The sequence below is a fragment of the Dermacentor albipictus genome, chromosome 1 (genome assembly GCF_038994185.2).
Source record: "Dermacentor albipictus isolate Rhodes 1998 colony chromosome 1, USDA_Dalb.pri_finalv2, whole genome shotgun sequence".
Classification (NCBI taxonomy): domain Eukaryota; kingdom Metazoa; phylum Arthropoda; class Arachnida; order Ixodida; family Ixodidae; genus Dermacentor; species Dermacentor albipictus.
In genome coordinates, this window is record NC_091821.1 from 318,028,468 (window position 1) to 318,045,145 (window position 16,678).

Below are 16,678 nucleotides of genomic sequence, written 5' to 3' on the forward strand. Positions count from 1 at the left end.
CTCAGCAGGCGGTTCTTAACAGTTCGCAATGTTCACGCCAAAATGTCTTTTCGAGCATAGAAAATCATTCTAGAAAAAACCCAGAATGATTTCCGGAGCCGGAGTTCTTTTTGTCCGAGGTGCATGACAACACGAAAAAATTCCGACAGGGTGGGGGGGGGGTGGGGGGCTGAAGCCCCATAAGTTCCCCCTCCCACTGGTTACGTCTGTGGTCCCTTGCTGATGGAGGCCATTGCTTTGGTCCGACTGGACTGGGTGGCCCGTGCCCGTGGCTTCCTGGCCGATGAGCAGACGGGGTTCCGGCGGCGCCGATGCACCGCGGACTCCATCGCGGATGTGGTCTCCACGCTGGAAGAGGCCAAGGCCTGCGGTGACGCCGTGCTCCTGGTGCTTATCGACATCAAGGGGGCCTTCGACGGCCTGCCCCACCCAGTCGTTCAGCAGGCCCTGGACCTACTTGGCATCAACGGGAATCTGCGGCGGTTCATCTCGTCGTTCCTAGAGGAACGCACCCTCAGGGTACGAGTGGGCCGATCGAAGAGCTCCCCTCGTCCGGTGGCAGCGGGCGTGCCACAAGGGTCAGTGGTGAGCCCTTTCCTGTGCAACCTGGCCCTGGCCCGGCTTCCTGCTGCCCTGCCGATCGACCCCGACTATCCGGTGAGTGCCTCCATCTACGCGGACGACATCGCTCTGTGGGTGCGATGCCCACCACACAACCACCGCAGCGCGCGCTCAGCCCTGCAAAGAGCTCTTGACACCGCCGCTGCTTACCTGAGCAGCATTGGCCTTGCCATCTCGGCAAGGAAGACGGAGGCCATGCTGCTCCACCCAAGAGCAGCCGCCCGCCGCACAGCACCCCGGCTGCACCTGGAAGACGTCCAGTTACCCTGGAGCACTGCAGTGACGTACCTGGGGCTGCGCATTGATCACCGACTGTCCTGGCTGCCTGCTGTCAAGACCCTGCATGTCCAGGTCCTCCGTGTCCGCAAGGCAGTCTCCCAGCTTCTTTCCCGAGGACAGGGCTGTACCACTGGGTGGGCACTACGGCTGTACGATGCAGCAGCCACCTCACGCCTGCGGTACGCCCTCCCACTCGTGGCACTACCACCAGCCCGTCTCAAGAAGCTAGAGCTGCAGCATCGGGCCGCGATTAGGCTCTGCCTGGGCGCTCCCCGCAGCTCCCAAGTCGCTGCAACCTTGGCCGAGGCGGGAGCATGGCCCCTGTCACTCCTCCTCCTACAGCAAGGGCTACGCCATGTTGACCGCCTCCACCATGGACCAGACGGCAGTGCCCTGCTCTCCCGACTGCGCTCGCGGCCCCATTCACAGATGGGCAGACTCTGTGGGCTGTACGAAGAGGTGATTGGGAGGCCTCCAGCGAACAACGCACAACTGCCTCCTCCCCAGAGACCACCCATACCCATCACCACAGAGCTGCCCGGCGTTTCCAAACGGCGCTCCCCAACTTGTGCCCTTCAACAGACGGCTGCTTCCCTCCTGCATGAGGACCACGGTGGAAACCTGCAGATCTACGTTGACGGCTCGGTAATGCCGGACACAGGCTCGTCGACTGCGGCCTGCGTGGTGCCCGCTTTGGGGAAGAGCAAGCAGTGTCGCCTCCCCAACCATGCGACGTCAACAGCAGCAGAGGTTGCAGGCCTTCACCTGGCTGTGGACTTGCTCGCAGAGGAGCTGCCAGTGACCCCAGTGACCATCTACTGCGACTCCAAGGCGGCACTCCTCAGCCTGCAGAGGCCAGAAAGGGCCAGCCTCGGGGTTGCCCTGCTCTCGTCAAGGCTGATGGCGCTCCAGGAGGCGGGCTGCTCAGTATCCCTGCACTGGCTTCCAGCCCACGTAGGGATACCGGGCAACGAGGAAGCAGATGCACTGGAAAAGCGTGCCCACCACTGCGTGGTCCCGCCCAGCCTGGCAGTGACAGCCAGTGATTTCACATGCCACAGGCTTCGGCGCCATCTGCTGGCCTGCCATCCGGACAAGCGGATGTCCTTGGGCCGCCCTCCGCGACCACTTCCACAGCGCGGCCTCGCACGCAGGGAGACCTCCCTCCTTCTGCGACTGAGGATTGGCTGCTGTTGGACGGGTGCTCGCCGCCACCGGCACGGCCTCGTCGCCTCTCCAGCCTGTGCCTCCTGTGGGGAGCCCGAGACCCTGGAGCACCTCCTGCTGGCCTGCCCTGCCTACCTGCAGCAGCGTGACCGTCTCCTGCAGGAGTTCCGACGACTGGGGCTTCCTTCTACACGACAGGAAGACATCCTCTTCCCTGGTCGTAGCGAGCTACCAGCCCTCCTGAGTGTCGTCGAGTACCTCGACTCGTCGGGGCTCTCGGCGAGACTCTAGGATTTTCTCCAAAGACGGATAGCCTCACGGCTACCCAAACCACTCTAGGCTACTCGAACTGCCCCAATCATCTGGCTCCTGCTGGATCACCGCTCCCTGGCCTTTCACCAGATCACCAATCCTACCGGACCCACTGGGCCCCTCCTGCCGGACTGCTCATCCGCTGCCATGGCGACCCTTTAACCCTCTACTCTCCTATCTCCTTTGCTCCCACTATCCCCCCCCCACCCCCGTTGACGCTGAGCCGTGCTCCCGCAAGGGCTGCAGAAAACAGCGACAACCTTTCCTTACCCCCTTCAAGAACCACTTCTCCGCAACTGCATGCTATGCAATCGTAATGTTTGCTGAAACGCTGGCGGTGAACGCTATGCACGAACGCGAGCTTTCTGGTAGAAACGTGACCTCTTGCGTGGGCCGATCCCGCAGGTGTGCGCAGCCTCGTCATGAAAATTGCATTATTTTCAGGTTTCTGTTATTGTTTTGCACTTTCAATATTTCAGTGTGAGATGATCTAACATAAAAGGCATGCGCTGTCGGTGTTTTGTTTCATCACATTTGTTTGTGGGCTGTAATTCTCAAAATTCCGAGGACTAACTTCCTCAAGAATCTAAGACAAGGTATGAACAACTTTGGTGATAAAATGGTGTGGCTATATAACCCGTATATGCCGCATGTCATAGAGCAAGGCGCGGCATATACATATACCTAAATGTATACGGGAACTTTCGCTCACGGGGATGCCGGCGCCGGACGCCGACATCCGACGCCGACACCGGGTTTCCTGCGACATGGGGCCTTTAATGCTATAGGCTGTTTCACATGGCGCGAGCGGGGCGAAAAAAATCGTTCTGCCGCGCACGTATCAGAGCGATTTTCGCTCACAGCTTTCACATGCGTTTGCGGCAGCGCGATTTCCGTCGCAGGGATGCGCAAGGTTGCCATCAGCTCACGAAGTATCCATGCCTACATCGTTAAACAAAAACAACATGAAAACTAGTCACATATTCAAATTTTTCTATTATTGTTCTATAATATAATCAGTAAACCATTTTTTAACGTTTCAAAGCGTTGAGACTTTACGACAGCTTGCAGATGCGGTGAGCGAGACGCTGCACAACACCGCAAGTATGAGCGTGCTGCTTGTGCGGCGTCCGTGGGGTGGTTGCGTTTAGTACACTCTAATTTCGTTGTTGCTATGGAAGCCACAACTTTCTTCCTAGATGAGTATTTGATTTTGCAGAAAAACAAGCTACTATTGAGTGTGCATGTATAAGCAGCTGGTACAATTTGTAGCCATGAAGAGGTTGACGACGGGGGCGATTAAGTGGGTACGTGCCTTATGTTGAAGCGGCGACCTTCTCTTAACGTGGATAGCATGCAGCTTCTACTTTTAAGCGAATTGTGTAAGTGGAAGAAAAAAAATTATGAAGCTCCTAAGCCGCAGGCGCTGATGGGTACGCCTTATTAAAACATAAGTAAAACTGGTAAGCAACATTGCTCCACAGAGCTACCAACGCGCGGTAAAACAGGAAAGCGCCTATTCTGACGGCACTTTGCTCGTCACACATTACCTGCCGTGGTTGCTCAGTGGCTATGGTGTTGGGCTGCTGAGCACGAGGTCGCGGGATCGAATCCCGGCCACGGCGGCCGCATTTCGATGGGGGCGAAATGCGAAAACACCCGTGTGCTTAGATTTAGGTGCACGTTAAAGAACCCCAGGTGGTCAAAATTTCCGGAGTCCTCCACTACGGCGTGCCTCATAATCAGAAAGTGGTTTTGGCACGTAAAACCCCAAATATTATTATTATCGTCACACATTGCCCCTCCCGCATCGCGCCGATCGCTGCGACTCGGCGACGGCGAGAATCTAGTCGGATCTAGGAATCTAGTCGCGGAGAGCGCCACGTCACGGCGGTCGCTGAGGAACGGAGTTAGCTGTGTCATTGACTTTTTAGCCGCTCTGCATAAGAAACTCAATGCCCTTCCACTCTGTGAAGAAGGATGACCACCGAAGCTGTGTATGTGGGCCCTTTAACGGAGAACAGCACCTCCACCGCGGGTCGGCCCGGCATCGCACTGTCTTCGGGATCGGCCCACGTATGGAGATTGCTTACCGCCTGCTTCACCTCTGCCATGGGTCGGCCCGACATTGCACTATCTCTGGGATCGCCCCACGTATTGGGAGTGCTTAAAGGGCGCCTCACCAGGTCCGGCCATATTGAGCTGATAAGCCCAGAGCATACAATGCGCGATAACGATCGTGTCTGCAAAGTATTACATCGCTACGCGCTGCGGAAAGGTCGGAAATTTCTAACCGAACGCCGTTTTCCCTTCTCCTCGCGGCCGTAGCGCTCCAAGCCGGAGGGTGACGTACACGTGCTAGTGCGACTACGTACACATGTCTGCGCTGTGTCGCCGCTCGTGGTGACACGTGACTTCGAAAATGATTCAAAGCAAAATCTGCCATTTGTGTAATATGTTGCTTGAATAGATTAATTAAAGCTTAGAAAGTAATAAAACAAACAAACCGAATGTTTGCGTGTTTTTGTTTTACTTCGCACCGCAACAAGATATATTTACTTCCGTTTCGTCTGCTTGTTCCCACGTCGGGCAGTCGCACACACAGACACCGTAACTATGTGATTTTCTACCGTGTTCCAGTGCGCGTTCATTCTGTGTTATCCACTTGTGTCTGCCTCACTATTCGTGTAGCACTGACTTATAATGCCAGTCAGGTGTCCTCGTGCACAGCGCGCAAAATCGTGCGCTGCGAGAAACGAGACAATCACAACAGCTCGCGCGCGACGCCGTCGGCGGAAGTGCACCGCATCGAAAAAAAAAACCGAGCAGAAAAAAAGGAAGGCGGGGCCTGTTCTCCCAAGCTCTGCTATGGGAGAACGCAGGGAAAGAATTTCGCTTGCGGAGGCTACGGGGCAAGTGGAGAGAGCGCCGATGTTTGTGGTGAAGTTCGCCTCCTGAAATCATGGGTTCGCGGCACTGAAATATTTCTATCTCGGCTACTAAAGAGCCGATTTGAAACATTTTTGCGGCAAAAAAGTCCCTAGAGGAGACCTAACAACTTCCAGCGTATAACCGAAGTTTGCTGTGCGGCCTGCCGAAGCGCCCTTTAACGCCCGCGTCACCTCAGCCCCGGGTCGGCCCGGTGTTGAAGTATTTTCGGGATCGGCCCACATATGGGGAATCCTTAACGCCTGCTTCACCTCCGCCGCGGGTCGGCCCGGCATTACACAATTTTCTATCGGGATCAGCCCACGTATGGTGAGTTTTGTGTTGCAGAAGGACACGATCATGGAGGAATTAGTTATTAACAGCTTCCCCTTAAAATTTGGAGGACGCTTAACTTCGCCTTTAAGAGCGGAACGCGAGATCATTCAAAGATCCCTGACTGCTTCTCATGCTTCCCGGCAACTGCAGCCTACGTAACAATGTTTACCGGGAAACGCTGGCGGCAAACGCTATGCACGAAGGCGAGCTTTCTGGTAGAAACGCGGCCTCTAGCGTGGGCCGCGATGCTAAGGAGGCGAGCGCCATCTAGAGGTATTAAAAGGCACCGGGCGCGCCGCTATATGGCCTTTGAGATTTGCGCGTGCAAATCTCGGAGGTTATGACCGCTCTAGGAATGATAGACACGCTGGGAAAGAGGTTTTTGTTTTGAGTTTCCGCTTAACAGAATTATGTTTTATAGTATATTCAAATTACAATTCGACGCTCTCATGTATGTAGGTTGTGTGTAAGTCGTACTTTGCGATTTTTCTGACGTATTTTACCTTGACAAATTCAACTATTTCAGTAACTTCCTTGCGGTACGTGGATGGTTTGCGTGGTTGGATATGATTTTCGCCGAAACGACGATCGGCGCTGGGCGGGAGACGCCGACGGGGGCCCTTAACGCTGTGGCGTTAAAATGACCAGCATATGGCCCAGTAAAGTGCGAAAAACTCTTGGGGACGCATTTTATTCTGTGTTCGCCTGCATACTCCGCAGCGTAGCGTTTAGTTCAGCGTTGGTCGAGGGCTGTCATACTCTTCACAGTTTCTCGCGTGTATTAGTGTTGTTTGTGCTTGTGTTAGCAAACAATGTAGACCAATAATGGGTGAGGCGTAAACTCGCGAAGGCTCATGAGACATGTAGTTTGCTCGGCGCTTCCGGTTCTGCGGATGACGTTTCCGGCGCAGCATTCTCCTTTCACGGGGCTGGGCACGCTTGCTCTCTGTGCGCCATCATCACAACGCATCGTCGACGCCGCTTATTTCGACGTCCTGCAATGTCGCATAGGTGACCGATCACAAAAGCTGAGCATAGGCAGTCATGCGAAACACTCTTTTTTTTTAAATCGAGATCGAAACATGAATTAGCTATGCGTGCTGTCACAGTATCATTCTTATCTTGAATGACGAGTCACCTTTTCTTGTTCTCACATCAGTTCTGTTAGCGTGAAGGACGACAATGATTTTGTAACATTTTAATTCCATTCACGTGTTCACCTGTCGTAGCCACTGATAAAGCGCGTTGCGCAAATACGCACAGCTGCTAACACCGTTGACTTTCATTGAGAAATATACGTGCAGCTCGTTTGGCTTTTCGAACTTTACAGCTGATCTATGATACGTTTACGCCTCATCTATAGAGTTTTGCACTTGCAGCCGAACAGGAAGAACAAAACTGGAGGCATATCTGATTCTTGGCGGTGTGTCTTTATTGAGTGATCTCGATCAGGATGCGGAAAGCTTGAAGCATGAAATCGGCCATCAGCGAAGACAAGCAGTAGGTCGAAATTTTAATATTTAAGTAATGCTGCCTCTCTCTTCGCTCACGCTTTTAAATGGGGAGCATTTTTTGGCGAACATTGGCCACTTGGACAGTATCTATCCAGCTGCCTACGTCTTGGTGTTCTCATGGTCGTTTCGTTAATTTGGTATGCGCGAAAACTGGCATAGTATGACAAGAGTGTATGACGAACATAAATGATAGGTCATGACATGCGTGTCATGTAGGTCATGAAACAGTCGCCTACGTCTTGATGCTCATATGGTCGTTTCGTTAACTTGGTAGGCTCCTCGCACACTGATTCGCATAACATCGATTCCCACAGGGCGTGCCATCTGCCGGCTTTTTTCTCTCATTATCTATTTCTAGTGAGTGGTGGTTGTCTGTTTAAACTTTCCATTACCCTGTACTTGCTCGCCAAATTTCTGGACCTATTGCACCAGTGGGCGAGCCGACAGCGGCATGGGCACCATGTTGATCCGCTGTTTGTTCATCACGCAGGTATGTTACCTTGCCGATTCTCGATGCATCCGTTCTGAGGATCGATGTATGCTGCTGTTCCCTCGCCCACATGATTGTTACCATGGTTTTGTCTATATTTCTTTGTATTCTGCTCTGTTAAATGCTACCCCCAGGCTTTTGTCGAGCGGCGATGTGGAAGTTGACCCTCCTTCCAACTCTCGTTCTCAGCGCGATCCTCCCTCGAAAACCCGGTTGACAGATGTTGGTAAGCAACCCGAGGTAGCCGAACTGCTCTCTGAACTTCTAAACGGCCAAAAGAAACTGGCTCTGGATATTGATGATATTAAAAAGTTTCAGTCATCTGTCAAAACGAGGTTTGAGACTTTGGAAGCTTGTGTATCTTCTCTGGAGTCGCCCTCAATTTCTAGTGGTGCGCAGGCTTTTAATGAAAACCTACACATTCAAATCGAGCAATCAATAAACGATATCTCAACTCTTTCTTGCAGAAACGACAATTTAGGAAACATCTTGCACAGAAACATTATTATACATGGTCTCGGCGAGTGCCCCAAGGAGAATTATGAGGAACTTTCTTCCAACATTGCTAAGCGATTCCAGGACACTCCTAAGAACGCATGTCTGCGTATAGAAAGGTGTCATAAACTCGGCAATAATTTTAGAGGCCGGTCACGTCCCGTTATTATGGAGCTCCTTGATTTTCAGGATAAGGTGCTGGTGCTAAAAACTTGCTATATACTTAAAAAAAAACACTAGCTTTTGCGTTTCAGAAGACTTCTCACCTCGGGTTCGCAATATTTGCAAGAAGCTCTGGGAAGTGCCCTGCTCTCATAGGGATAGTGGCTCATCTGTTCAACTTCGATTTGATCATGTATCTTGACAGAGTACGATGCGATTGGGATAGCACATTCAATACTCTCGTCAGATCATCTGCTGGCTCAACTAAACCGGCCGAAACACTTCCTAGGCCCAATTCACATTGACTTCACGGTACTGGCAATAAAATTTCCATTCTATACGTTAATGCCAGAAGCCTTGTCAGCAACTTCTCTCAATTTATTTCCTTGGTCTCGTCTTACTCGCCACATATTATCAGTGTTACTGAGACCTTGTTACATGATGGTGTGCATGATTCTGAGGTAACCCTCCCTGGCTTCAAAGCGGTACGGAGAGGCAGAAAATTCGGGAGGGGAGGCGGTGTTGCTCTATTTCTTCAGTCTCACCTCCACTTTTCTCTACTCCCTGCTCCACCTGACACGAAGTCTTTGTGGTGTGAAGTCCAACTTGAAAATATACATTTGATTATAGGGGTCGTTTACCGGCCGCCTGGTTCAAATATTGAGTATTTACACAATCTAAGTGAATTTTGCAGAGTAATAATACTTCTTCATCGAATGTTATCTGCATGGGCGATTTTAATGCTCCTGGTGTTGATTGGTCTTCTATGAAAGCGAGTGGACACGAAGTAGCTATGGGACGGGAATTGGTCCACATTTCATTGTCGTGTGAACTGCACCATATCGTTGAGATTTCACTCGGCAAACTTCAGTCCTTGATCTCGTTTTTCTTACTATATCTCTTTTTAATGCCGATTATGAATGTGGTGTTATTGATGGACTATCTGACCACAATGCTGTGTTAATTTCAGTTTCAGGCATCGTCCCTAATCCCGCTATATCTACTGCTCATTTCCTGACTTTAACCGCGCTGATGATTTGGCAATAACAGACACCCTATGCGATTCTTTTGATGAGTTTGAACTAATAAGCACCACTAGCGATACTAATACCTTGACAAGTTACTTCGAAAATCTTGTCAATAAGTCTATCAACCATTTTCTTCCTTAAAAAAAAACACTGAAATTCCTTGGATGACTAAGGACATTTTGCATTCAGCACGTCGTGAGGCTAGGTTACGTCGATCAAAACGCTCTGGCGACTCAACAAAATTCATGCATTTCTGTAGCGCTAAAAAGGAACTTTGTTCTAAAATGGTTGCTGCAAAAGAATTTATTACAAGGTAGGATTGCCGAAATTAATGAAGACAAATCCCCGTAAGTTTTGGAAAGCTATCCTACCATCTGGGTCACCCTCGGACACGTTGATAATTAACAGTGTTACAATTTCTGATACGCAGACAATAGCTTCTTCTTTCAACACCTACTTCCACTCTGCCTTTAGGACTGATAATTCGCTAATTCCTGTTTTTGATTCTGAACCATACTCTCCAATCGACGATGTATCACTGTCTCCTGAGGGTGTACTTAAAATCCTAAACTAGACACCAAGAAATCATGTGGTCCTGACGGTATCTCGACTGTTTTTCTCGTTCGATACTCTCTTTGGTGCAGCGAATATCTAACAATTATATTTAGAAAAAATATCACAACCGCCACCCTTTCTAACTCGTGGAAATTGCTTCAATTCTCCCCTTATTTATGGCAACGTTCAATTATTATCTAACTATAGGCCCATCTTCTTAACAACAAAGTCATGTAAATTGCTCGAACACATAATCTTTAAACATATTATGGAATTTCTTGAAACTAACAAAATTTTATGCACTTTCCAGCATGGTTTTAGACGTGGCCTCCGCACTATAACACAACTTACAGAATTCATTCACGACATCAGAAGCTCTTTAGACATAGGTGACCAGATTGATGCTATTATTATAGACATTGCAAAGACCTTCGACACTGTCTCACACCCTCAACTTATGCACAAGCTGTTCGCTATACTAAAAAAATCCATCCTGAGTTGTCTGGATATCGGACTTCCTTTCACAGCACTCACAATATGTACGTTTCAACTCTACTAACTCCCCATTGATGCCTGTTTCATCAGGTGTTCCCCAAGGCTCAATAATGGGTCTTATTTTATTCCTGCTTTATAGTAATGATCTCCCCTTACACACCTCAGTTAAAATACGACTTTTTGCAGACGATTGCATTTTATATCATACAACTAAGTCTCCAACTGATCATGTTGTCCTTAACAATTCTTTCTCTGGCTTCTGTAACTGGTCCAAAGCATGGCAAATGAATATAAACTTTTCCAAATTTGTCTCCATGTCCTTTACACGACGCTCATGCCCTTCCTTCTTTTCCTATGCATTGAATATTATTACTTTAAGTAGAGTGTTCGAATTCAAATATTTATGTATCCTACTAACACACAATTTGTCATGGTCGAAAAACATTGATGTCACCTGTAATGAGGTCCTTAAAAGACTAGGTTACTTGCATCGTACACTGCGTCTTGCTCCTCAAGAAACTGAACTTCTAACATATAATACACTCATTCGCCCCATCCTCGAATATGGCTGCGTTGTATGGAATCCATACAGGCACTGTGACGTCAAGAAACTAGAATCAGTGGAAAAAAAGGCAGTGCGTTTTGTTTGTAGGAGATATAACAAAGACTTTCGGCGCCTAACTCTCTTCCCCTACTTGGTCTCACTACTCTTGCAGAGCGTCGCAAACTTGAATGCCCAAAATTCCTTCACATGTTAATCAATTCTCCTCGTCTCTCCTCTCTAGATAACTATTTGACCTTTTCCAAACTCACATCTACGAGGAGCCACCACGCTCTAAATATCTCAATCTTTTTTTCCCGCACTGATTCCTTTAAATACAGCTTTTTTCCATCAACAATGGAAATATGAAATTATCGGGCAACATCCGTTCAATACCACTGAAACAATTCATGCAAGCATGGTTTATAAACGTTTGTACGTTTGTTGTTCATCTCACTCCTGCAATATCCTTATTGAGCCTGCAGGATGTACAAATAAATAAATAAATAAATAAATAAATAAATAAATAAATAAATAAATAAATAAATAAATAAATAAATAAATAAATAAATAAAATTCCGTGTCCACATTCTTGATCCACTTATATTTGTGCGCTTTCCAGCCACTTCTTTTAATACAGGTTCCTTAGTATTTCTTCAAAAGTATTCTTGCTCTGCGCTTGTCTGTCTTAAAAGCCCATGTTATCTAAAGCCCCTTAATTTTATCTTCCACTGCCTCATTTCTGGTTTTGCCCTAGACACCCAAGGCCAGTCGGTCCACTTGCCTCTAGTGAAACTGCAACCCTGACATGATTTCTGATTGATAGGAAAGGATTGCATTTGCGAACGTTAGCTCCGTCACCATTACACTTTTGCAAATTCCTCGCACCACCTCGAATTTATTGTAACCCCAAGGGGCTCTATGTTTCATTATTGCTTCATTCCGCTCCCCTTTCATGTTTAGGTTATCTTAGTGGATGCTTGAGTATCTATTTCCTTCAATAATTTATAGCTATATTAGTTAGTTCCTTTAATTATAATTATTTTATTTATAGCTAGTTTATTCACAGCACTTATTATAAGCTATTTATATTGCTTGACAAAGGGTATCATTTCCTGTTGAATTGATACCACGTACCTACTCGACCCTTCATTTAAGGTCATAATTCCCCATTTCTCTGAGATAATCTTAAGACCTAGATTCGTCGCTGCATTGCTACTTATATTTGCACGTCTCTGTAAATCGCTTGAATTGTCCGCTGATAGCACTATGTCATCTGCATACATAAACTCACACCCCTTCTGTTGCGTGTTTTGCCCATTGCGGGTGTAAGATGATCAAAACTTCATTAACTGCTTTCGTCTTTCTATGCCCTTAACATATACGCGAAAAAACAATGGAAACAGAGGACACCCTTTCTTCAGTCCACGGTGAATTTGCACAACTTCATAGCATTTCCGGCCTTCCCATAAGATTCCATCTGTACACGCTGCTCCCTCTAGCGGCGCTGTCGAGAAGCCCACGCGTTGCCTTCGAGAGGCGTGGTGCGTCGGTGCGTTCGAACGCTTAGCATCGTTTCCTCACTGGCCATATAGTCAGTGGTACTCAACCAAGTTGGCGTGAACGAGGTTCATTGAAGAGCGGCACGTAGCCAGTGCATTCATTTGGCAGCTCGCCAAAGTGTCACGCCGCTGTTCTTGGGGAACAACCCGGCTGAAGTGGGTTTGATACCGCCCACCACGTGAGACATAAAGGTGTTCTTTTGTTATTGAACAGGTCGGGGAAGACGGCTGGATCTGCATAGGATCGCATTGTAAAAAGTGTATGAAGCAGCCTAAAAATGTGGGGGACGCCTAAGCTTCGCCTTCACGAGTGGAACACATGAGCATTCAAAGATCCCTGACTGCTTGTGACGCCTCCCAGCAACTGCAGCTCTCTTGCGGATGTGCGGGGGCTAGTGAAATCCGGATGGTATTGCTGCAAGGAACCGAACGGGCCACGCTGCTTTATGAATGGTAGAAACACTGGAAAAGGGGTTTGTGTTTGGATTTCCGCGTAACAGAAGTATGTTTTCTGGTACATTCAAATTACAGCCCGACGCTATTAAGGCTGTAGGTTGCGTTTAGGTCGTGCTTGACGATTTTTCTGACGCACTTTACTTTGAGGAATTCGATTAGTTCAGTAACGCCTCTGCACCACGCTAAGGGCCTGCGTGGTTGTGGTTCGGAATTCTGTGTCGTGAAACGACTTCCGACGCCACGACCAGATTTCTTGCGACACGGGGCCCTTAACGCTATCGCATTAAAACTGGTAATTGCCTTAATATTTTGTCCTATTTCATTAAACAGGGCTCTTGCGGAGGTTGTGAAAATATAGGCAACGGGCCACAACAGGGGAGGCAGAACTCGGGTCCGTTGGAGACACGCCTTTGTAACATCTGAGTAGTGCGTGTAAACGAATAGCAAGTGCGTGCTGTCGATCGAGGCTTTGGGGGGTGGAGGAGGGTTTGGGAAAGACTGCTGTCTTCCTCCCCCGCCGCCCTCTCCCGCTATGGTGACTGTAGGAGAGGGCTCAAGCACCGCTACAGATGTTCTGGGTAACGACGGCTCCGCTCTCTATAGAATCACGCAGTGAAACAACGAACGCTACCTAAATGTCCTCACTGCAACAAATGTACGCTTTCAAGTACATCATTGCGTTAATAAAGCCAACAGCTCCCTGGAGGCGTTCGGCTATTCGCTTACGTTGTATATCATCGTCGGTGGTTTCTGTACAATTTTTATACACCGTTGCTGAGGTGCGTGTTTGCTGTTACGCGTCTGTGATTACCTGGCTCTCGTTTACACTTTACGCGTGAGCGTTTACGCTCTAACGCTTCTGTAGGTATAATTGGTAGAAGCTTCGTTGCAAATTGCATGCGGTCTGAAAGTTGTTCTGCTGCGATGGGCGCGAGAACGTGGAGAGCAATGCTTCATAGAACTTCCTCATAGTTGGTTTAGTGGATATTCCTTTTGACCAGCTTGTTATCCAAATTGTAAGCTATGTATAGCAGTCATAACGACAACCGCCACATGTTCCAATGGGTAAGCTCACAATATACTGGCTTAGAAACGCAGCGTTATCAATAAATGCAATCTATTCTCGACGCATCGCATGCCTTCAACTTACAGTGGTACACCAACAGTAAAGCCGGGACCGAAATCCTCTTGGGACACTGCACGCACCCCGACACGGTTCCCCGTGAAAACGGACAGCGCACGCGGCCACTGCAGCGTTAGCGCAGCCAATCGAAATCCAGGGCTGGGGCCGAGATTGATACTCCCGGTGGAGAGGAACTCTGTCCGCGAGAGAACGAGCGGATTTTGCTGCAATTTACTTTTCGTGTGCTGTGCTCGCCTCGCCGACGGCGCACTTCCAGTCAACGAATGCTTGGGCGCTGTTTTATACCTGTGGCATGTAATGGCCTCCATCATGTAGCACTCAGCTTTGTGGATGGAGGCGGCAAGTTGTCGGTGTTGTTGCAGGCTTCTGCCAATTGCGAGCTGCGTGTCCCGCATGACGATCGACGCAATCGCCAGGCAGCTGCCGCGTCCAGCAATGAGCGCAGCTAGTTGCTTCAAAACTTTTTTTTCGGATCGCTGAAAATGTCGCGGCGCGCGAGCGCTCAATCACGTGGAGCTTTTCGTATTTCGCGCGCCGCACGTAAAGAGCGGAAGATATAGTTACGCATGAACAGTTGTCAGGTAAACGAGCAGTCACAATGGTGATTTCAGATATACAGAAGTAGAACTGAAAGAGAATGCATGATAACAGTTACAAAAGAAGGAAAAGAACTGCCAAGATAGAACCTAAGATGACATCACAACAGAAACGCGAAGGCTGTGCTGGCCTTAATGCTTACACCGGAACTGAAGGCGGTGGTTTTATACGTCGACTGTACTAACATATAATAATGTTAAACGAGGTATAGGCGAGAAAAATTAAAAGTTGTCTTACACAAAGAAGAAAAAGAAACGAAAAAGAGACGCGCGCGAGAGTTATGCGTGTCCGCAGTGATGCAGTGCGCACCGTATATAGCAAATGATGATCGCACGACCTCTCCTGTGTACCGCATCGCACCGCGCGCAGCGTCAGTGAGCATCCATCGTGCGCAAGTCCATCCGATTGGAAACAGAGAGCATGCAGGGAGCCCCTGCCATACCTGAAGCGGAACATTCGTTACTCCTTTGCTGCTAATGAGAACCGTTAATCAGTGACTCGTTAGATGCGCACGGTCCTTCGAGTCCTTCCCGGTTAATTGAACCATTTGTCTGGCCTCGACTGACGGCGGGTCTGCCATGCTTGTGCGCCCGCACCACATGAATGCGCTTCGTGGCGTTCATTCGGCCTCCTCTTCGCTGACGTAAGAGCAGCACGAAAGTTCCTACCGGAGAGACAAAAAAAAAGAAAGGGGGCGGAAAAGTGGAGAAGTTTAAAGCAACGAGGAGCAGCATAATTAGAAGCGCACCGCCCCGTCCATGCACGAGGGGAGAGAGCGAAGTCTCGGTGGCGCGAACGGCGTCCCTCCTTTCGCGATGCGCGCGCTTTTCATGTTTATCGAAGGGAGCTCATGTTTGCAAATCGTTTGTTATCGACAGTTCCCCTCGGCAGGGAAATTAATGATCTCATTTCTCACAATTCATTGCTCCTCGCATGGGCAGCTTGCCAAAGTAGCACATTCCTCTTAAAGGTGTTCTTTTTCGGTCTGTCACGCTGTTGTTTATTACCTACGACAAAACGGCAAGTTACGATGCTGACGAGCCTGCCGATGCTGAGTCGCAGCCAAAAATAAATAAATAGAGCTGTGAGCAAGACAGAAGCAACGAAAACCTTCAAAATGGTTAAAGTTCAATTTCGCTGATAACAATTACGCGCTAAGAATGATACATTAAGTTACTAACATTTACAAGTCATACCCAATCGAAGCCAGAGCAAGACCGCGGTAACAGGCAGGCTAGCCACCAATCATGGTGAAATTCACAACCAAGAGCTTAACCTGTCACTGACGCGAGAAAGTCTTCAGAATCACCAGAGGGTGATTATATTGTTATGGCGCCACCAGGAGTGGCGCCAGTCAGAAGACGACTTGACGTGTATATGTGGAATCGGTCTCGACAGCCATTTTGTTCGTGCCTCGTTGTCTCTCTCGTTGACATTGCAAATACATTTTGATATGTGACTTCCGCAACGTAATAAATTCATGAGAGGTGCGGGGTACCCACGAGAAACAGGAGCGCCGCAGTAGTCGTCACCTCGGACTGGACAACATGACGGGCTAATTAGGACCTGACATGGCGCGGCCCACATCAACGCCTACAATCCCGATGGTTGTGCTGGCTCAGCCGCGGGATCCAGGAAAGTTCTGCGCCAGCGACCACCTCGGCGTTGAAGACTGGATCGCCACGTATGAGTGTGTAAGTGGCCACAACTAATGGGATACCATGATTATGTTGGCTAACTTCGTCTTCCACCTACAAGGCACGGCGAAGGTGTGGAATGACAACCACGAGGAAAAGCTTAACGGTTGGGACACGCGCAAACAGAAGCTGAGGGACTTGTTCGGCCGTCCCGCAGGGCGGAAGAGCACCGCCAAAAAAGAACTAGCAACCACAACGACCAGGCGTCCACAAAACCATACGTGTCTTACACCCAGGACGTGCCATGCCTCTGCGCCATGAGGCCGACAGCGATATGGCTCAGTCAGACAAGGTTGAGC

General features: G+C 49.0%; 1 protein-coding gene across 1 annotated transcript; it reads left to right on the plus strand.

Moving 5' to 3' along the window:
• Positions 1-222: 222 nt before the first annotated feature.
• LOC135903779 (uncharacterized) lies at positions 223-2,358 on the plus strand. Its single transcript, XM_065434168.1, has one exon. The coding sequence runs from the start codon at positions 223-225 to the stop codon at positions 2,356-2,358; it is 2,136 nt and encodes a 711-aa protein (XP_065290240.1).
• Positions 2,359-16,678: the final 14,320 nt, after the last annotated feature.

What these genes read in the sequence shown, in the direction of transcription:
- LOC135903779 (XM_065434168.1), top strand. Translation starts at nt 223, where the DNA reads ATGGAGGCCATTGCTTTGGTCCGACTGGACTGGGTGGCCCGTGCCCGT.